This window comes from Ambystoma mexicanum, chromosome 11, assembly GCF_040938575.1.
Source record: "Ambystoma mexicanum isolate Mex_15411 chromosome 11, UKY_AmexF1_1, whole genome shotgun sequence".
Classification (NCBI taxonomy): domain Eukaryota; kingdom Metazoa; phylum Chordata; class Amphibia; order Caudata; family Ambystomatidae; genus Ambystoma; species Ambystoma mexicanum.
The window spans coordinates 834,748,944-834,772,163 of NC_090934.1; the positions used below are offsets into that span (position 1 = coordinate 834,748,944).

The following is a 23,220-nucleotide window of genomic DNA, read 5'->3' on the forward strand; positions in this document are numbered from 1 at the left end:
TTCACCAGTGCTCCTGGGTTTGGCTTCAGCCATGTAATTCCACGCGTGGATACTTCTTCTCTTTGTCTTCTTTTTTTGTCTTTTTATCATTCAGGTACCTCCCCTGGCACATGTCGACTTCTACAGGGTTTAGCAGGTGTACATCATGCAACAGGCTCTTCCCTACTTCAGACGCCCATGCCCTCTGCCTACGTTGCCTTGGCCTAGACCACGTTTGGCAATCAAAAACGCTGAAGAACAGACTTGCCAAGTGGAGGGAGGTTTTCCAGAGGTCGTCTCCAGAGGACTTAAAGAACTTCATAAAACATCTAAACGGGCCCAAGGTAGGGCCGATATTCTCCATCGCACCCCGCAAGGGAGCCTCTTTCCCATGGACGCTCCTGCGCGGGAGGGACCGCTCAGGTCCTTCTACAAGTATGTGCACCTAGGCTGCTGCAGCTACCAGCCCGGGCCGGGGGATCTGTGGATCCTCCCGGTGCCAGTGTTAAGGGACAGAAAGGTTCTTTTACCGGGTCTTCACCCGAAGGGCTCCGCCCTTATACTAGCACCATGGCTGAGGGGCTACGCCCTAATACCAGCAATACGTCCGAGGGGGCGCCTAAATGCAGCTCTACCGACCCCCTGGTAGAAGGTCTCACACCTACCGGGCCTAGGCCCGAGGAGCAGGGTAGGCCTCGTGATCCACACACAAGATCCTGGAGGAGGCCGAGCCCAACGGGCCGAGCAACACGTCGCAGGCACGTGGCAGCCAGCCCGACAAAATGGCTGCCGCGCCAGAAAGAGGCACCCATCGAAAGCCATTCCAGGAATTCAGTGAAGAACGAGTGTCAAGGTGGGACTGGCTTCAACCACGTACATGGCCTACAGACTACCCCTCTTACGCACAGGGCAGCTTTCCTTGGTGTCCGTATGGACAAGGTATGTAGCAGCCTCAGCTGCCTCCCACTACCCCGTCAGCACCCCTCTGCCACCTCTTCAGTCAGTGAGGTTTTCTTCGAGAGGTTCCTTGGCCTCATGAAGTCATCTCGAATGGGCGTTATCCTCAAAGACGCCATCAGGGAAGTCATTCCCGCCATGCTAGCGGCACCACAGACTCCTCCGTCTGTGCCCCAGGCCCCGACGCAGCCGCCTCCTCCGGCACCACAGCCGATTACTCAACCTCTGCCACCTCCTCAGCCTCCGGCCACGGTCCCTGTACCCCAGCCTCCAGCGCCAAATACTCCTCCTCCACAGGATACTCCAGATCCGCAGGATACGGATGAGGAGGACTCTGACACGCCATCCTCAGCCCAGGGCCTTCCACACACGTCTTGCTGGTCTGGCGAAGTATCTGGGCCTACCCCAACCCAAGGTCGAGCAGCCGGCAGAGGGGTTTCTGGCTGACGTCCTCACACAACACCCCTCTGCCAAATCGGAGATTCCTATGAAGACCGATGTAGTCTCCCTGGCCTAGAAGGGCTGGCTCAAACCCAACTCAGCCCACCCGGTCAATTAACGCCTGGACGCCAAGTACAGGCAGATGGAGGGGGGTACACTCTTGCTTTCGGCCCACCCTCAGCCACACTCCTCTGTGATCGCTGCGGCGTCACTATACTCCAAGCCTCAGTCGTCCTCAGCCTCCTCCTCTGCAACGCTGCTAGGCAAGGAGAAGATCTTGGAGGCATATGGCAAGAAACTCTATTCCAACGCCTCTTTACATCTGCGTCGGGCCAACAACCAAAGATTATGGTGGGAAATTGCAGACTTCCTCCCAGAACTCCCCGCCCAGAGCCAAACACGCTTTAAGGCGGGGTTAGCCGAGGCCAAGTTGATGACACATGACCTCATGGAATCCACAGTGGCCCATATTGACACCTCAGGCCGTGCCATCTGTATTGCCACGGACACGAGAAGGACAGCCTGGCTCCGGGCAACAAAATTCAACCCGGATGTCCAGGAACGCATACTTGATCTACTGTTCGAGGGGGGTAGGGGGTGTGGTGGGGACCTCTTCCACTCCCCTACGGACGAAGAGCTGGCCAAGAAGAAAAATAGCTCACAAACCGCTTACAAAGACCATGCCCAAATCGTACACTCAATCTCAGCAATGCTCAGAAAGGGGTCGCACGTACGGAGGGTTCCGGGGTTTCCTGGAACGCAGATCCAAGCAGCCGGACCGCTCGCCGTCTCAGAACTGGCGCAAACAACAAAAAGGGGCGGGGGAGTAAGGGCTTTTTCCAGTCCCCCTCAGCATCAGCCTCCAAGCGAAAGAAGGCATGACACGCCCCTTCGGGTCCACGTGTCTCCAGTGGGGGGCAGGCTTGCTCTCCATGCACATTTCTGGCACCAGAATTTCGCGGACCCCTGGATCCTATCTGTAGTATCCACGGGGTACTGCCTTCCTATCCCAGCCTCTCCTCCCTCTTCCCCTCCACTCCCACAGGTTGGGACAGCAACTCTTTTGGTGGAGATCTGATCGCTCGTAGAGAGCCAGGCAGTGGAGGAAGTCGGCTTTGGCTTTTACTCCAGGATTTTCACCATTCAGAAGAAGAACCAGGCGGGCCTGAGAGTTGTGCTGGATCTTTCCACCCTCAACCACTCCTTACCCCTGCAAAAATTCAGAGATGGTTACGCCACCTTTTATAGCGGAGACATTGGACAAGGGAGACTGGATGTGCTCCCTGGATCTGAAGGACGCGCATCTACACGTCCCGATTTGGCAGCCCCATCGTTCTTTTCTACAGTTCCGGATTATGGGCTACTGTTTTCAATAGAAGGCCCTTCCTTTTGGCCTCAACTCAGCCCCCAGTGTCTTTACCAGACTCATTAAAGCGGTGGCAGCCCTCCTCAGAGCGTAGGGCCTCCACATCTACCCATACCTCGACGACTGGCTCGTCAGGGCTACATCTCGGGATGCAGTTAGAAGTCTCAGCTTCAGCCCACGCAGAATCTGACATTCTTGGCCCTTATCTGGGACACGTGCTCCGAGAAGGTCTTCCCTTCGGAGGGCAAAATTTCGGCCATCGAGAGGGCCACCACCCACTTCCTCAGCAGAGAGGTGACCTCGGCATGCTGGTACCAACATCTCCTGGCTCTACTGGCAGTAGTCCTTTAGCCGTTCCGCACACAGGACTAAGGATGAGGAGGATTCAGCTGCACTTTGTGGCCTCATGGAACCAGGAGCAGGGCTCTCAATCAGAGATGATCTACGTTCCTCCATCTCTCCACCCGGACCTTACTTGGTGGTCCAGAGATTGCAACCTTCAGGGGGCAAGCCCTTCTGGCCGCCCTTTGCACAGGCCACCACCACAACGGATTCCTTGCTCAAAGGCTGGGGAGCCACCTTGGACGATAACTTGGTTCATGGCACCTGGACTCTACACGGGCAGGAATACCACATCAATTGGCTAGAGCTGCCAGCCATCTGGCTGGCCCTTAGGACATTCCTTCAACTTCTCAGGGGCAAGGTTGTCCTCATCCAGATAGACAACTTGACCAGCATGTATTACATCAACAGAGAGGCACCATATCCCCTCCACTGTGCAGACTGGCGATCAGCCTGTGGGAGTGGGCCCTGAAAAACATTGGCCTCACGGCTGTCCACCTCCAGGGGGAATCCAACCTGGAAGCGGACAGACTCAGCAGACTGGGAGCGGACAATTACGAGTGGCAGCTAAACAACCTCATTATTCAGGAGATTTTGAACAGGTGGTGTCACCCCTGGCGCAACAAAAAGTGTCTCTAGTTTGCATCCTGGCACGGTCAGGGCCCCGGCGCTCTGGGCGACACATTTCACCTCCAGTGGACCGGCATGAAAGCCTACACCTTTCCGCCCACTCCACTGATTCACTGGGTAATTAGCAAAATCAAGGAGTCTCGCCAACTCCTCATCATTCTAATAGCTCCATGGTGGGCGACCAGGCCATGGTTTTCGGAGCTCATCAGCTTCCCGCAAGTGCCCCCGATTCACCTCCAGACGGGCCAAGCACATCTGCTGGCCCAGCAGGGGGTAGGGTCATCCACCCTATTTGAGAGAAACTAGCCCTCACAGCATGGTACCTGAGAAGGTAATGCTTCGGCACCTTAGCCGCTCACAGGCTAATCTGGAGATCATACAGGGCACCAGGAGCAAAGCTACCAGAGCCCAGTACAAGAGCAAATGGACCAGATTCTGCCACTGGGCAGACTCCAAAGGAATTGACCTTCTGGCATGCACCCTGGACAACGTGCTCTCCTTTTTGGCACACCGTGCCCACTCAGGCTTGCAGGTGGACACCTGCCGCACATTCCTTGCAGCCATTGGGGCTTACAGGAACTCTGAGAGCATTTTCTCCTCCTCCAACCCTATAGTCAAAAAACATCTGACGGGACTCGCAAGGTTCTTCCCGCCCATCAAGAGACTGCACCCTGTGTGGGACCTCAACATAGTCTTGGGCGCTCTCGCGCACAAATAGTTTCAGCCAATGGCATCTGTGGACATCAGGCTGGTCACCATCAAGACGGCCATACTAGTCTGCCTCACCTTGGCTTGTAGAGTCAGCAAAATCCAGGCGCTGGTTGCATCAGAACCATATACTACCTTTCACAAGGACAAGGTAGTCCTGCGGGGACACCCAGCATTTCCTACGTTTTTTACTGATCCCAAGGACGAAGCACAAAGTGCTGCACTGCCTGGATGTCGGGCAGACCCTGAAATTCTACTTGGATAGAACCAAGGGCTTCCGTAAATCAGACGCCCTGTTTGTCACTTTCGGGGGCTCAAGACCAGGCTATCAGGCCTTTAAGGCTTCCATATCCCACTGGATGGTCTTTGCCATCAAAGAAGCGCCCGAGGGCCACCACAAGCCGCTCCCGGCCAAGATGCATGCCCACGCAGTGAGGACCAAGGCAACAGCCATTGCATTCCAGCGCCATGTCCATTGGCAAGTCATGAGCAGGGCGACCACTTGGGCCTCCCCCTTGGCTTTCTGCAAGCATTAATGTTTGGATGCAGGCTCTAGATCTAATGCGGCATTCGGACAGGCGGTTCTCAGGAAGCGATTTGCTTAAGGAGGATCTCCTCTCCACCCTGGGGCTACAATCGATTGTAATCACCCATAGAGTATGGAGGAAAGGGGACGGGACGTAAGAGTAATTATAAGTTACTCATCGTAGTGACTAACGTACTTAGTCCATAGTCCCTGAACATGTCTCTCCTGGGCGACCTTGCTGCAGCCATCGCCATTCCAAATGCATCCTTGGAATTTGGAGGATTTTCAGCTTATACTACAAGATGCCTTCCCATGGATTTTTCACCCTTCTTTCATCAAGGGAAGCAGTGCAAGACCTGCTTCTTTGTTCAACGATGGAAGATAGACTCCTGATCGGGATGTCCCCTGTTGCAATCCATCTTTGCTCCCTGTAGGTGTCCTGAGGTCGCCTGCTCTGCAGAGGTCCTCCTCTTTTCATCACCTCGGTGTTCAGGTGGGAAGGTGCCTTGAACCAAGACCTAAGCACTGTGACCGGCCGATACTAAATCTTCCACAGGAAGGTGACCTCTGCACCTTCGACCCCTGGACCTCCTTTGAACAGATCAAGCACAGAAGATTGTATCTCCAAATGATTCAGGAACCTCTGGAGAAATTTGCAAGATTTGACATACCTGTTCCCTTTCCCCCTGTTCTTCATAGGGTTGCTTGGGCAAAAAGTCCTGTTGCTAAATCACTCTTTCCTGACTTTGGTCAGTGGAGGCCTGGCCAGTGATCCCTTACTAGGCCTATGCTAGTGTCTGGGATCGAGGGAGTTTAATTACCTGAACTTTATTCACCTTTTTTAACTCTGTATCATAACCACTGCCATCGTCCAATCACTTAGTAAACCTACCTGAAAAGTATAACTTTGGAACTGATGGTTTTAGGGCACAAGGCCTCAAACCATTTTAGGGCTGAATTCACTAAGTGTTAAGGAACAGTTTTTTGGTTGCTCTACATGCATCTTCGTACTTACCTGGTTTACACTGATTATTTTTTTTAATGCTTTCTATCTTTGCCAAAGGGTACATTTATATATCTGTTTTATAGTAAGAGTATGATAATATTTGCCTAGAGGTTTCATTTGCTTATTGTGTATTTTAAAGGCCTAATACATAATTGTGTGTTTCTTTTTACTCACCTGTCTAACTGGAATTATTGGTGTTGCTCTTTGTGAACTCATTGTAGCCCTAGACCACTCTCTAAGCCCTCCTGAGTCTGGGCCTTTGCCTGGGCTAGCTTAGTTTCATTAGGGTGGCTAGATTTCTGTGTCTTCCTCAATATAATAGGTTGGCCTCCCAAATTTCACCCCAGGGCTGAATTTGGAAATCCATTTTAACACTATTAAACTCCCGATCATTGTCCATAAAGGTTTGTTTGGCTAAGCGCTCCTATATATAAAATAACGAAGTCTTTCTTCTCTTCATAGCCACATACTCAAAAATAACTATCAGTCGTTTTAAACGTGCTAGGGGTTTTGGCCACTCCTATACTATTGTGGAATCTAATTCTAATGTGGAGAATGTGCTTCCAGTGATTTATGGAATATTAATCTTGTGTTCAGAAAAAAGGTGAAAGCCATTCTGTTCAAATGAGTGCTTGTATACTCATTCTTTGTTTTGGCGATTTCTCTTTTATTTTTTATTTTTATTTATTTTTTACATTTTTTCTATTTGCTCATAACACATTTGCCAAACAATCATGTGTTTATAGGGTTATGCCCTATACATTTTTAGGTGAGCTAAAACGGACTATCATCTACGTATGTTATACTAAAGTAGCCAGCTTGAGGACTCAGACAAGATATTAAGCAAAAAAAGTGAGTCTGTGATAATGTTGGGCGTTAAGTAAATATTTTGAAAAATGTACAGCTTCTCACCTGGAATATCCTGTATGTTTATGTTCTGCAACATGTTCTGAGATAAATGTTCAGGAGGGTGCCATTAAGAGCGCCACACACTATGATGTTATGTGCAAAGTATGTGTTGTCAAATGGATGTCTGCAAAAATGTATGAAATACGTCTTGGAATGTCTACTTGTTATGGGTCTATGATCTGCATTTTTCTTGTGTACATTTATTAAACTGAAAATGTTTTAAGGCGTCTGAAGTTCATTGTTTTGTTGCAATATGTGATGTCCTTCTATAATTTTGATAGTTCCTTATCCGAAAGGCATAAAATAGAATAGCTTGACAATTGGTCCCAGTTGCTTAAGATCTGTTGGATGCCTCTGCTGCATAATACATTATTTTAATCTTCAACCACAAGAGTCAAGCATTTCTTCCTGCAGCGGAACAAAGGCTTATGTAGGTTTTAATTCTTGAAACTTACTGTGGTTGAATTGTAGACTGTTAGGCAGAAACCTGTGCAGTTCCCTTAGGGACCACTGCAAAAGATTTAAGACTACAGGTGTTGGCAGTAAACCCACTTGGTAGCAGTCTGTACCACCCAGATTTACCTGATAGCTGTGCCTGAGCAGTCAGACTTCCCTCAAGAAGAGTTAGGCAGTATGCAAAGTATACACAATAGGCACCCAGATACAATAATACAAGCAAACACTGACCAGAGCTTAGGTATCAAAGTATGCCTAGGCAACTCAGTCCAGGGTGCCTAAATTCCCCTCCACCCCTCCTAAGTACCCCAGACAGAGTGGCACCACTTTGTAGGGCTTCTGTGGAGAAGCCCGCCAAAAAGTGGAACCAAGGGCTCGACTTGGGTTGGAGTCACAGAAGAGAACACAAACGCCATTTTAGAATCAAGTTTTGGCAAAAAATACCAACCGGAGAATTAATATTAATTAAATAAACCGGCGGTATGTTCGAGGCTACCGTAAATAATTAAATAAAGGTAGTAGCCTAAAACAATGGGAAATCCCATAGGAAAATATTCGCGGTTGAATATAAAAAGTAGTATCCACTGCCACCAGCCAAAACTCGATCAGGGGGGACGGAGACGTGCCCCCTCGACTAACAGACCCTGGGGCAATCGAATTGCCCCAGCCAGTACGTCCACAATATGATGGTTTGTACTGGTTCTGTTCAGAATTTAAGACTAGTAAAGTCAATGGTGACTTTACATGCCCTGGGAGACAGTAGTCAGTCCCAGGGTATGGAGTCTATACTGGGGGGTCACTATGACACCCCTGTGTCACTGCACTGAGGGTGCTGTGTAACACACATCACAAAAACACATGAAGCCCTATGGAGTAAAAGACCCCATAGCCCATTAAACACTTCTAGATTCAAAGAAACACACTCAAATCATGTCCAAGAGTGAGGGTAAAAGTCTCACTCTTGGCAGGAGAAAAAAATAAACCCCAAAAATCCAGCAAAGCTGCTGGGGGACTCACTGGGTTAGGAAATTCAGCCTAAACAGAGAATTCTCCCTAACATAGACCTACAGTAGTCAATCAAAATGCCGGTTTGTAGTACATGATAGTTACAGAACAAAGCTGGGCGAGGAGGCTGGTTGTGGTAATCCTAGTGCTGTGATTGCTTGTAACAATAAATTCGACAAAAAGGATAATATGCTGCAACCAATATTGGGTTGGGAATTGTACATCAGTGAAGTTATTTCTATTGAGGGTAAGTGGCTGTGAATGCAAATTGGCCAATGTGTTTTATAAATCCGTAAGATTGAGAGAGGAGAAGGGAACTTTGTAGACTGTTGGACCAGTTTTTCTGATGCTTGTGTAATCTGTTTAGATCACATGCTATGCATAGGGCGACATCTAGTGGAAGCTGCAGAGTATTACAGCTGTTTTCGAAACTCGAAAATGGACAGCGAAATAGGGGGTGCCAGTAATACTATCCCTAGTGTGACGTCCCCTGTACCCATGATCCCTCACGCGTGCAAGTCCCTCACATTGTTTTTTTCTGCCATCGTGCGTGGTCGCATATAAGCGGAGTGCATTTTCGGCTTACGCCATTGAAATTATGAAGTATTTAAGATAAGTATTTCTTTCCTTTAGCGACGCTGTGCTTTGACACGGTGAAGACTCAAAGGCCAAGACTGACCATCGAGCGGAGAACTCGACGGCACCACCCGGCCACAGAAGGCCCATCGGGCCTCAACCTTGCAGTAGGGAGAGTGGGGGATGGTCATAACATCATATATTTTCCCACCCTTCCCGAGTCGCCCGGCTGCCTGCCCCTGTTATGGAGCGTACTCCTTAAATTCTGTCCGCCTTGCAATAAAAAATACACGTGGGTCGACAAGCACAAGGTGTGTGAACGAGGCTCATTGTCTGGCCTGTAAATTGCTCTGACCCAAAACCCTCAAGGTTAGACTGACAAAACATTGGGACCATCGCGCCATGCAGGCTGAGGCCTCAATGGACATAGAAGGGGCATCCAGCGATGGCAGCGACGCCGTCCTGTCGGACGGCGAGGGTGACTGGGAACCTCAACGTTCCCCAGTACCAGTCCCCAACCCTAACAGACAGACTGGTGGTCCTGTTATGGGGAAAACACGCAGCGACAACACTAAGCACACACCCTGCGGCGATGTGAGTGTAGTCACACGCCGAGAGTCGACGGCAAAGGGCAAATCTTTGGATTTACGGTCCTCTGAGCACCCCGAGGGGCCGCCCCATGACAAGCCTGCTAAGATACGGGACACCTGACTCAAAAAGGGACACCGGACTCAAAACTCCATCGTCTGGCATCGCAAAGTCGAAAAACATCACGCAGGCCGTTCCCGTAGTCGAGACTCGACCTAATATCCCCAGGACCCCTACTATGGTCCCTAGCACTAAAAAATCGCCTTACAAGAGCAAAGATCATAGGGACAAACACAGATCCAGTTCCCCTCATAAGGACAGGAACCGAGGGGATAAAAGGGACAAACTTAGGGAACAGCCAACTACCCCACATGAACCTGATAGTATTCCTGTACAAGACATCATAGATGAGCCTGATCCTACACATCAGCCTGATCCTATCTATTTGGAGGAAGAGGAGTTATATAGTGAGATACCTGCCTCTACCCCTACACCTGCCTCTATCCAGGGCTAATCCCCAATTCAGTTTATGCATAGCATGTGATCTAAGCAGATTACACAAGCATCGGAAGGAATACATTACTCACCGTAATCCTATTTCTGGTGCTTGTATCTGCTTAGATTCACATGCGCCCACCCTTCCTCCCCTGAGAGAAGGTGCATAGATGTTATAAGCTTTATCTGCTTGATAACTCTGTACTTGCGCTACTCCTCATGCTACATCATGTCAGAAAAACACAATCTAAGGGACCTACACGCGTGAGGGATCATGGGTACAGGGGACGTCGCACTAGGGATAGTATTACTGGCACGCCCTATTTCGACATCCTTTTTCGAGTTTCGAAAACAACAAGTGTAATACTGTGCAGCTTCCACTAGATGTCAGCCATCATGGTTTTGTTGTCTGCACAGAGGCAGAATTTGTGCATACGCCTAGATGGTATAGGTCAGGGTTGCAAAATAATTCTTGACATGAAGTCACTTGCCATCTGCATTTGCCAAATGCACACATTACTGTTTACCCACTAAGATTTCATTATCACTCACTAAAGGCGTGTGCACATTTTGATTCCTGCAGTAGAGCTCCATGGTAGGCTAGTGGTGATCGTTCAACATTCGACATGTTTTGCAGCTTCAGTTTTCTGCTTTCTCAGTTTACAAAATGAGTGCAAGTAAGTGTTAATCTTGGCATTGTTAGTGTTTGTTCATCTGGATTATTTACATATTTTTTTGAAAGAATTCCTGTGGTAAGCAATTTTCAGTTTGGTTTCATGGCTGTGCAATGTGACGAAAAGATGCTGAAAGTATGTTTTGTTTTTTTCTAACTCCACTATATGCACTCAATCCTCAATGCAATAGCTAACTAGTGTATTTCTAAATAGGATGTAAGCTAAATGCATGCTTTGTTATCATAGCATTAAAATCATGTTTGTCATTTTCACTTTCTTTATAGGGTTATGGCGTTTCATCTATACCATCTACATCCAATTCAAAATCTGTAAAGGAGAATAGCAATGCTGCCATAATTAAACGTTTTAATCATCACAGTGCCATGGTTCTTGCTGCTGGTCTTAGAAGAGAGTAAGTCTCGTTTCAACGGCTCTTAGAAAAGAGTAAGTTTTGAGCAGGGCAGAGCAACTGTGGCATGTCAACTGCTGCTGTCCTGCAGAAAAATGTTAGACGGTTGTGTATTAGATTAGTAATGTCTGTTTTTGCAATTTTTTTACTCCAATTCTGCTGACCTCATTTTCTTTGGTAAATAAGGGTCAATATACTTTGCAAACCAAACTTTGATTTATAATATTTACAGCCTTGCTCCATTTAAAGACAAGCCTCCTGGATGACCCAAATCATCCTTAAACACCACAATAATGATGTGAGTGATTAATACAGGAATATCAATTAAAGATTAGCCACGCTTACAGTTTAGGAAGTCTTCATTCTATTAAAGCCAAGGAGGCGAGCATTATGCTATACTTTCTTTAATACTGTCATTATAGCATCTCTTCTCCATATTATACCCTTTTCTTTGTTCACTTTCTTCAGGAATGCAATTAAAATATTCTCCATTCTATGACAAGACAGGAGGCTCGCATTATGCTATATTTTCTTTAATACTGCCATCATAGCATTTCAACTTATAACTTTTCAATTTTCAAAAACGAACTCCTGGCTTTCATTGACCTAATTCCTACCAATGAGTATCACCGACCCTATAATCTTACTATGCTTACACTATGACCAGATATCTCATGGCACTATGAGAATGAATTGCTCCTTTAACCTCAAATATCTTTACACTACGTTAAGATCTGTCTTCCAAATGTGTTTTTGAATCGAAAGGGCTTGGGGCAATAGACTCTGCATGTTTGTGCACTCTTTCAAAAATCTGGCCCCTAACTTCTGGAATTTAAATACGTAATTGCCAATAACCTCTCTGGAAAATTGAATTTAGAAATGTGCCCAGTAGACGCTGTGCGAAAATTGCATTTAGAAGTGTACCCATTAACCTCTGCAAGAGTTACACTTAGAAGTGTGCCCAGTAGCATCGCTGATGAATTGAGTTTAGAAATGCTCCCAATAGCCTCTGCATGGAAAATTGTACTTAAAGGTTCGCCTAGTAGCCTCTCTGTGGAAAATAGAACTTAGAAGTTCGCCCAGTACCCTATCTGGGAAAGTTGCATTTGAAGTTTGCACACTGAAAGAGCATATAACCATTCATACCACACCCCACGCTTACTCTCTCCTTTACATCACCACTCAACTAGAACACAGGGATACTATGACACCATTCGGTATAACTGTTCTCATACGAACATCCGCCGCTTACTCCACATCATTCTATGTAAACACTGCTGGTCTCACACCCTCAGCCAGGCGTTTTCCCCAGGCCTAACGCAGCCACATCCGTTCCGGATTAATCCGGCCGGAACGAACACATTCTCCTGATCTCTCAACCACCACACCTACCGATAAGAACCAGCTATTACACGTGTACCGCACGAGCTGCACACATATCGGGTGCACACACGCACCTTTTGACTCTCCCTTCTCTCTCTACTGATCTGAACTTCGGTTCCCAAGGGCGTTCAACCTACCAGCGCCTTCAGACCATACCAATGGTATATAAGGCGCTATATAAGTGCAAAATAACAATAACAATAACTATTTGCGTTTTTTTCTCTCTGTAGCTCTGAAAATAGCCAATCCGAGATTTAAAAGTTTCAAAATAATGTATACTTTGTGAAAATCAGTCTTAAATTACAACTCTCATGAATCCTAGGAGTGTAGTAGTCCTGACCCTAGATCCTGGTCCAATCTGGTATCGGGTCATCCTATAAGAACTCCCAGTGCTCGGTTCCTTTCTCTTCTTTTTTGCCATTCATGTCCTTGATAACAAACTCAAACTGTATCCTGAACGACTACCAACAATTTCCAACTCAACCGTGAACCATGTCCTTGGACAGTAACTGCCCGTAATCCTCGGGCGAAGCAACTAGCTTCCGTTGTGATGTCTCGCTGTCTTCAATCAGGCTGCTTTCTGATCGTCTCCTAGAAAAAACAGAGATATACTCATAAAATTGACATCTAAACAATCTGAACACTCCATGCTTGATACACAAGGGCTGGTTGCAAGACAAAGTTGTACATTTGATCAATAATACACTATAAACTTTCGCCCCTTCTGGGCGGGATATAATGCTCGCCTCCTTGTCTTTAATAGAATGAAGACTTCCTGAGCTGTAAGCCTGGGTAATCTTTATTCTATGACAAGACAGGGGGCTCGCATTATGCTTATTCAAAGCTAGCCACCACTCTGTTGGTTAAATCAGACACTGGCTTGAAATAAAATGTCTTAAAGGTCGATTCCGATGCCCAGTCGGCAGCTTTCATTATATCCTGAAGTGGTACTCCCGCTGAGAAAGCTCTAGAAGCCATTGCGCCCCTGGTAGAATGCACACCAAACTGCGCCAAGTCTATTCCTGCCCATTGCATCACCCATCTTGCAATTGTCGCTGTTGCTACTGCGTGATAAGGCTTCCAACAGGCTATTAACAACTGTGTTACACCTTGCGGTCTACACTGTGCTTTGGCGAACTCGTAGTCTATGATGCACTGCGCGACACATAATTTCTTATTCTCTGCGAAATTAGGATATGAAATTACTATAGAATCAGATTTCGTACGCTTAGCTATGGTAAAGGTTACTCCCTCTGGATAGAATACTTTCCTATGTATCTCTAGCGCCTTTACGTCTGACACCCTTCGGCATGCTGTAAGACAGAATAACATTGCCAATTTGCCTGAGAGTTGTGATCGGGATAGATGTCTATTGTCTGGCCACCTGATAGATAGTTGGAAAACTTCTCTGACATCCCATAAAGCTGTATATCTAGGCTCTGGAGGTTTTCTCAACTTCATACCTTTCAGTAATCGCAACAATGTCAGGTGTTCGCCAATGGCGTTACCTTCTACTAGGGCATGACCTGCAGAAATCGCTGACAGTAGAACTCCTATAGTTCTATAGGCGCTACCTTCTTGGAATCTCTCTGCTACGAAATTTAATACCTGTACTACAGGGGCAGAAACGGGATCCAGACTGTGTTCTGTACACCAGAGTGTCCAACTCTTCCACGCCGCGTTATAGTTCCTGACGGTGGAAGGCGCCGATGAATCTCTGATGCAGTCTGCAGTGAGTCGCAAAATTCCTGGCAACTCCCACTTTCTCCTGAAACCTTGCAGACCTTCAAACGCAGTGTGCCCGTCTGTATGAGCGGGTGAGGTCTCCCGGTTGGGTCGAGCAGCAGGTCTGGCTGGTGAGGAACTATCCTCGGAAAATCCGTAGAAAGTTCCATCCCTACTAGAAACCAGGGCTGCGATCTCCAGATGGGGAGCACCAATATTAAATCTGCTCGCTCACTGCGCTCTTTCGCTAGCGATCTCATGAGCGCGTCCGGGTCTATCCTCCAGCTGAAATAGGTCTGCGTCTGCGCGTTCAGTCTGGATGCAAATAGATCTATGTGGATGGGGCCCCAGAGTTGTTGTATCTTCTTAGACACACCTGGGTCCAAATTCCAATCGCTGGAATCTGTAAGATACCGTGAGTTCCAGTCTGCTACATTGTTGAGTGATCCGAGCAGATACTCTGCTGTCACTGCGATCTGATTCTGTAGGCAGTAATGCCAGAAATCCTTCGCTAATTCTGCCAGCATTCGCGATCTCGTTCCCCCTAATTGGTTGATATAAATCGTACTGCTGAGATGTTGTCCATCTTGAGCAGCATGCAACATCTTACTTTGTCCTTCGTAAAGGCACCTACCGCAAAGGAACCTGCTAATAATTTGAGACAGTTTATGTGCATTTGCAGTTCCTGCTCGGACCATTTCCCTCCTGTTTCTATGTTCTCGCACCTGGCTCCCCACCCGGACCTTCTGGCGTCCGACTCTATAATGACGTCTGGAGTATCTCCGAAAATTGCTCGGCCATTCCAGGCTTCCATGTTGTGGAGCCACCAATGAAGTTCTGATATTTCTTCTTGATCCAGAGTTACTAACTGGTGGTAACCTAACCCTCCTTGCAGATGTCTGATCTTGAGCCTCTGTAGGGCTCGATTGTGCAGCGGCCCCAGGAAAATCACCTGGATTGACGCTGTTAGAAGACCCAGTTCGAAGAGATATAAGCTCCTTCGCTATTAACATCCTGAGCTCCTTTATCGCCTTTACTTTGCGCTGAGGAAGCGCGAGGGTCGCTTTGATGGTGTTTATATTGAAACCTAGAAACTCTATTGTCTGTACTGGTACTAGTTGGGACTTGTCTAAGTTCACCAAGAACCCTAGCGACGACAGGAGCGTGAAGATCATTGCACATTTCTGGAGAGGGTAACCTTGTCTGCACCTAGGACGAGAATGTCGTCTAGGTAAATGATTATGCGAATGCCCCTCTCTTATGGCCGCTGCCACAGGCTTCATCAGTTTGGTGAAGGCCCAAGTAGCTGAGGGCAGGCCAAATGGAAGACACGAGGAATGCCAAATCTCTCCTTTCCATCGAAATCTGAGATATTTCCAGAATTCTCAAGCTATCGGGATCCTGAGGTAAGCATCTTTGAGGTCTAGCCGTGTCAACCAGTCCCCTGTACGAAGGAGATCCCGAAGGAGATGGATACCCTCCATCTTGAAGCGATTGTAAACTACCCATTCGTTCAGCCCCTTCAAATTTATGACCGGTCGTGCCTTGTCCCCTCTGTGTACCAGGAACATATTGCTGATGAACTCTGGTCCTCCCTGCGTATCTCTCTCTATAGCGTTCTTGCCTACCAAATTGCGAATCTCTTTGTACAGTGCTGCCTCTACTTCTTGTGACACCCGAATAGGATGGGGTTCCGTGTTCTGCACTGGGATCCTTACGAATTCGAGACGCAGCCCTGCCACTGCTTGCAGCACCCATGCATCGCGTGCTAACGCCAGCCAAACGCTCAAAAATTGGAGAGTTCTCCCTCCCACTGGTACTGTGGTTACACTCGCCTCCTGTGGCGTTAGGTTGCCGATAGGCACCTCTTCCCCTCTGTCCTCTAGGGAATCTGGTCGGAAAGGATGTATCTTGCTGCTTTCCCTCCCAGTACTGGGCACGTTACCCCTGGGGTCTATGTTGGTAGTTAAACCGACCGAACGACCCATGTAACATCCGGTCCTGGAAAAAACTCTATTTGGGGAAAATCTTTTTGATCGAGCTTTTGGCTCTCTCTAGCGCTGAATAAGTACCCACAAACTGTGCCATTTCTTTGGCGAATGCTTCACCAAATAGCAGTCCTTTGGCCCCTGCTCCTGCCTCGTAAGAGGCTAAATCACTTGTTGTCAATCTTCAAAAGTACTCCTCTTCTCCTCTCAGAGGACAGAGCGCAGTTTGCGTTACCCATAAGGCAGACAGCTCTTTGGGCCCAGTTGGCTAGGACGGAGGCATCTACAGGAGTTCCTGTGTCTCTCGCCTTCTCCGCCAAGTCCATTATTTTGCTAATGGGCCTGCGATGTCGAGGAGCTTATCCTGACATCCTCTCCAGGCTCGGTCTACTCCCTTTCGTATGTCTTTTACTGTTTTCGTTACAAATGTGACCATCTTGGGGTCCAATTCTGGCGTCCATGCCAGCTTTCCAGGTAATTCCGGCCTGGGGCACTCCGAAGACATGCGCGCTCTCACCTCTCTGTCCTGAGGTTTTCGAATATGTTGGGCCATATATGCGGCTACTCTGGGTGACGGAACCCATTTGGAGGACTTCGGATGCCTGATGGCCTCCGGGTCAAACATGTCCGCTGTACCTTCTGGCTCTTGAGGATCCACGTCTTCCTCGTCATGAAGATTGTCTAATTCTTCTTCATTGTCGGGCAGATAGCCCTCCTCATTGTCCCCTGATTTGTCCACCCCTGGGGCAGGGGGTCTGTCCTGGGAACGTTTCTTCTCCAGGAAGGCTCTTTATCCTGGTGACAGGGTCGCTTAATTCATGGAGAGGGGAATCCTCTCTTTCTAGATTGCTCGGGGGGGTCATAGTGTTCACTCTTATGAGCAGCTTTCCGCCCCCTAGGTTCAACCCCTTCCTCGGGGTGTCTGGCTGACAGCTCTTTTTGAATCTCCTGTCCTTTTTCTCTTGATCAGCTGAGATTGCTGTTCATTGATCACAGCTTCTAGCATGTCCAACCTCTGAGCAATAGGCTGTACACCTTGGGACACAGCTTTAGACAAAGAATCTCCTAACACCCTTTTAAAACTTTGTGAAAGGGCTGTGTCCTGCTGATAAGGACTCTCTTCCTCCCGCTCCTCCTCTGACCACTCTGGTGAGGTGGAAGGAGTGGCACCGGGCTCTCCACAATATGCCATACTGTTAGCAAAGCTTATCTTAATGACAGCAAAAAAGAAAGAGGAAGGAACCTAGCACTGGGAGTTCTTATAAGATGACCTGATGACCTGATATCGGATTGGACCAGGAGCTAGGGTCAGGACTATGACACTCCTAGGATTCATGGGAGTTGTAGTTTAAGACGGATTTTCACAAAGTGTTATTTTGAAACGTTTAAATCTCGGATTGGCTATTTTCGGAGCTACAGAAAGAAAAAGCGCAAATGTTGAAATTTTAAAAGTTATAAGTTGAAATGCTATGATGACAGTATTAAAGAAAGTATAGCATAATGTGAGCCTCCTGTCTTGTCATAGAATGGAGAATGTTTTAATTGCATTCTTGAAGAAAGTGAACAAAGAAAAGGGTATAATATGGAGAAGAGATCCGATACCAAGTATGAATTGATATGGAGAAATGTCTTTCCCCAGTAACCTGTTCAGAGATGGGGGATACAGTTTCAGTCGGGAGATAACCTAAGGTGTGGCGAGAGCCTTTGGGATTGACTTTGGCTTTGTGGCCTAGGTACAGGGAAACGGTCTGCTCGACACTCATAGGTGAGACAAATCATTCTGAAGCACGTAATGTTCATAAGTGCATTGTTCATAAGTGCACATGTGTTAAATTGATTTCCACCACCAGACTTTGAGAAGTGCATTCAAACAATATTCTATCAATACCATTTTAGGTCCTTGTCAAAACTTAGTGGATGGGGCCCAAGCGTAATCCCAAAAGACCTTCAGATTCCTTCACTTCCAAAACAGATGTTTTATGTCTACAAGAATTGCACTTAATTCAGGATACCAGGCGAATGGCATACTAAAAATTCCCCAGTCAATGTTTTGCTTCTACCAAAGATCAGATGAAAGGGTAGACCTGTTGGTCAGTAAGAAGTTGAAATGGACTGGTGAAACCAACTTGCGCCTACCAAGTTATAGAAACTGGCGATTGCTTGAGAGTACTGAAACCTTATTTTCAGTTTTAGTATATATGTATTGGACCTTGCCGCATGTGCCAATGGTATGCAGAATATGTATTCTGAAGAAAGCTGACACCTAACAACAATTTGCAAGTGCGTGTGTGCCTCCTTTAAAACGGCTTTGTCAAGACTTCCATGGTAACGCCAACAACATCCTGTGCCGCGTCCTTATTGGCTCGAGTCACCCTATAGAATCCTTCCTTGTTCGCCGGCAGTCGTAATGCGACCCCTCCTCCGAAGGCCATACTCCAAAGGCTTCCTGTCCCAAGCCTGTTGGACCTGGGAGGAGCCTGGGAGCCCTACGATGTCGAACGTCGAAACTGGCACAAACTAGTGAGTATGGTCATAAGATTATTTGTATAATAATTTTGGCACTAGTCTTGGACCTCACTGCCACATGATCGAGACACTACCTAGCCTTACCTTAAGACTATTGCCCTCTATTATGATTACAAAGCCCGTTTGTCATTGTTGCACCTGAAACTGATTACACGCAGCTAACGCGTTAGTAATCATCCTCGTGCCCGCTGCGCTGTCCCATCATTAAGAATAACCTCTGCGATATCACTTGACGCAGATTGTCATACTGCTACTAACCCACTCACTCACAGCTGCTAAATTAATGTGCAAATGTGTAAACGCCAAGCCCTCTGCCGCAACTCTGTATATGTATTGCATATTTGAGGTCCCCAATCTGTGCAGACCCCCATTCCCACTCATACCATGCTGTGATGTATTTGGGCTGTTACGCACTATGCTTGCGCCGTACCTCACTTGAAATACCTAACATTGCATCTTGTAGTTCTCTTACCCGAAGTAATAACTGTAGTTATATCCAATTGCTGTTACTGTATTATATATTACTACGCCTCGAAGCTACAGCTGCATATACCAAAATTATACAGGCCGGCTACCACTGTTGTATCCCAAACTCTGTTGCTGCTATTCATAGGCAATGTTTACAACCTCCTGATGCACTACATTAGCTGACCTACTAAGGTACTGTCGACAGTACGACATACTGCTCTATATTAATGGTACTAGCACATCCTACCTGCATAGCTAATCGTATCCATGTACCATGGCATCTGGATCTCTGCCTGTGTTCGCAGCTTAGTACGCTACCTTGTACTCTTTATGATTGCTTATGTACCCAGTAGTCACCCTACCAGTCAGTAGACCCCCCACCACAACAGCCAACGTATTAAAGTGTTAGTCATATCCTCACAATTTAGGGAGGCCCACCCTCTGCATAACAAACCCAGAGGGCAGTGGTTCAACATGCTTATGCTCTCTACCAGCCTTACTAATCATCTCTCCCGGCGTACTATGCTAGGGTCATATATTAGCCTGACATTACAAATCTTAGTGATTATGTCGTGGATAACAATGTGCCCTATCCCACTGAAACTAGCCCCCTCCCTAGCCTGCCATGCAACCTGGTGGATAGAAACATTAGACTCCGTGCATGCCTTAGTAAGCTACACAAACCACTTACAAGATCCTTACCAGCAGTTAACCTCAGAACCATCCAGACCATCGACAAGACCTTGAATGACACATCGAATAATAGCACTGACCTTATCCAAACCTCAAATCGCCAAAACCCAAAAAGTTGCAACAAACTACTATCTCCCCCCACTACCACCTCACCGGCCCCTACTCTCAAAGCAGCACTAATAAATGCTAGGTCACTAGTGGCACATGCTACTGACATCGCCGACCTTCTACTGACCAATAACCTCGATTTCTTAGCCATTACGGAATCCTGGCTACATGATGCCGCAGGACCCTTACTCTCATTAGGTGTCCCAGATGGCTTCACCATAATCAGACAAGACAGAGAAAACACACGCGGTGGAGGAACCGCCATTATATCCAAAACTAGTCTTGCCTGAGACTTGCCCGCACCCAAAATACACCGTCCTGTGAAACCCTCACAGCCAAACTACTCCTGACCAACTCCCAGACATGAACAATCCATCTCATCTACAGGCCTCCTGGCCCCATTGGAACTTTTGAGGAGGACATCCACTCGCTTCTTTCCAATAACCTCAAAACTGCTTCGCAACTACTAATCCTCAGAGACTTTAACTTGGGCTTCAACGACCCACTAGAAAAGCAGGCTACCACCATCGCCAACACACTATGGGAACTAGGCCTTTCTCAAAAAATTAGTGAGCCCACCTATACCAAAGGAAGAACCCTTGACTGGGTGGCAGAATATAGCTGTACGGTAAACATCACTGCCATCACACCTTATCCTTGGACAGACCACTCTCTCCTGTCGTTCTCACTCCTTACTGCAAGACCACTACTGGTAACTACACCTATCGCCTCGCCCCCCCCCCCCAAAATCATGCTAACCACATTGGATAGTATTGCACCGCTTAAACCTAGACCGAATAAGCCAAAAGCACTTCTGAACAAATGGATTTCACCCCAACTCAAAGACCTTAGACACCTAAAAAGGCTGTGAAACTACATGGAGACTTCTGCCTTCCACCTCCAATAAAAATAAACTGACAAAAATCTCATCCCGGTATAAAAAAGAAATCATCCTTGCCAAATGTAACTCATACAATGAACATGTCTCTAGTGCTAATTCAAGCACGAAAGAACTGTTTTCTATCATTAAAGAACTTGAATCCCCTATCATCAACCCCGAAACCTGCACTGAAGACAAAACGTGGTGCTCTGACATACAACAGGCCCTCGCTAATGAAGTGACCACCCTTCAAAACAAAATATGGCAAAAAAAACTATCCCTTAGCCACACACCTAACAATAGCACCCCCCCATACCCATTCGAAGGAAACATGGGCCAACTTAACCCCCCAATTCAACTTCACTAATAGCTCCATTCATGAGACTGAGATAGTTATTCTTTCACTTAAACCCTCCAACTGCCAGGGAGATCTCTGCCCTGCTCAGATCATAAAAGATGCTGCAAGAGATCTCGCCCCCTTCATTACCAAACTGATTAACGCCTCTTTCACATCTGGCACCGTCCCATCGAACCTCAAACAATCGTGGGTGCTCCCTCTATTAAAGAAAGAAACATTGGATCCGCTAATTCCCACCAACTATCGACGCATTACTACCGTACCCTTCTTGCTTTAAATCCTTGACAAGGTGGCATATATCCAGATCCAGAAATTCCTGGAAACACACAAACTCCTGGGTACACGCCAGCCAGGCTCCCCCCTCCCCCCAACATAGAACTGAGAATGCCCTCATTGATTTGAAGGCACAGGTTGATGAGCTGAGAGACCAAGGGAAAACGGCCCTCCTCCTACTTCTAGAACTCTCAGCGGCAATCGACCTGGTAGATCATAAGGTCCTATGCAGATACCTGGATACGGCTGCCAACTTCTCTAAAGAGGCCATAACTTGGATTGACTCCTTCTTGAGCAACAGAACTATGAGGGTGTTTGCTCCCTCAGCTGCAGCATACCCCATTCCTATCACGTGTGGTGTCCCCCAGGGGTCCTGTATCTCCCCTACTCTATACAACGTATTCACTAAGCCCCTCTTCGATGATCTTGACCTTCTTGCTATCACCTACACTAACTATGCACATGATACCCAGATTCTCCTCCCACTTTCAAGGGATTGCGGAGAGGATTTGGCCTTGGTGAATAGGGTGTATCATCATCCAGGCATGGATGGCTACTCATGGTCTATGCCTGAATGATGACAAACAGAACTTATCATTCTGGGTACCCACACTATCCTAAAAAAACTAGGACCGGATTACTCAGCCTTCATCATCGATGGAAATCTCATCAAGGTGGCCAAGCAGGTAGAAACACTGGGCTTCTACCTTGACGCCACCCTCTCCCTAGCTAAACAAGTCAACGCCATGTCCTCCGCCACAGCATACACATGTAAGTTGATTAGAATGGCCAAACCCTTCCTCTCGGATGACAATTAAATTTCCCTAGCAAGAGCCCTAATCCTATCCAGGCTCGACTACTGCAATGCACTATATATTGGCGCCAACAAATCCATTATCCAAAAAATCCAAACCCTTCAAAACAATGCCCTAAGAGCGGCATTAGGTTTGCCCAAGAGATCTCACATCTCAGTGATAAGGCGCCAATGTAAATGGCTCTCTATCAACAAGATCCACGTAAAAACGGCCTCCTTGACACCTAAGGCGTTGAACAACGCTTCCCCTAGCTACCTCATGAATAGATTTCAAAGAAGAACCTCCACTAGACCCTCAAGACTCATTAATACTAACTGCATCATCACTCCAAGATTTAGGCTCTCCAAGGTTGGCGGTAATAGCTTCCCTGTCAAAGCTTCCCAGCTATGGAACTCCCTCCCACCCCACATTTAGGGAAGATCAATCTTATCCTAAATTCAGACTAAGCTACATATACTGGCTGAAACTGAAGGACAACTAACCGCTCTCTCTCACTACTACCGTATCCGGAATTACTCTTCCGGCACTACTGCTGTATATTTCTGTACATTTGTTAATTACTGCGTATGTTTTATTTGTGTACTTTGTTCTGCCTGTACTTTGTACTAAATCCTATGATTGAATATGTATACCTGTATAATTGTAGATATGACTGTATAATTATGTAACCTGTCAAAGAAGCCTTGCGTTATCTGTACTGCTGCACCCTGTTACCCATGGGTTTGGTGCGCATTATAAATGAATAAACTAAACTAAAAAATGGAACTGTCCCTTTATATTCTAGCATCATTGCTGTATTGATAGTTTGTAACTGTTTTTAGTAGAAACCAAGGAAGAGAAGGTAAAAGGATGGTGTCTGCAGGATGAGAGGAGAGAGGGGAGACAAAAGAAGAAACCTGTTTAGCACAAGAAAAATTATTTTATATAGCATTTAAC

The 23,220-nt window shown here is 47.0% G+C and overlaps 1 protein-coding gene across 2 annotated transcripts in view; it reads left to right on the forward strand.

Moving 5' to 3' along the window:
* The window catches only part of GTF2H1 (general transcription factor IIH subunit 1), a 1,239,907-nt gene that overhangs the window by 526,784 nt on the left and 689,903 nt on the right, over nucleotides 1-23,220 (forward strand). For both annotated transcript variants that reach the window (XM_069623786.1, XM_069623785.1), the window contains exon 8: nucleotides 10,943-11,070. In XM_069623786.1, coding sequence (XP_069479887.1) covers nucleotides 10,943-11,070 — 128 coding nt within the window. The remainder of the gene's footprint in view (nucleotides 1-10,942; nucleotides 11,071-23,220) is intronic.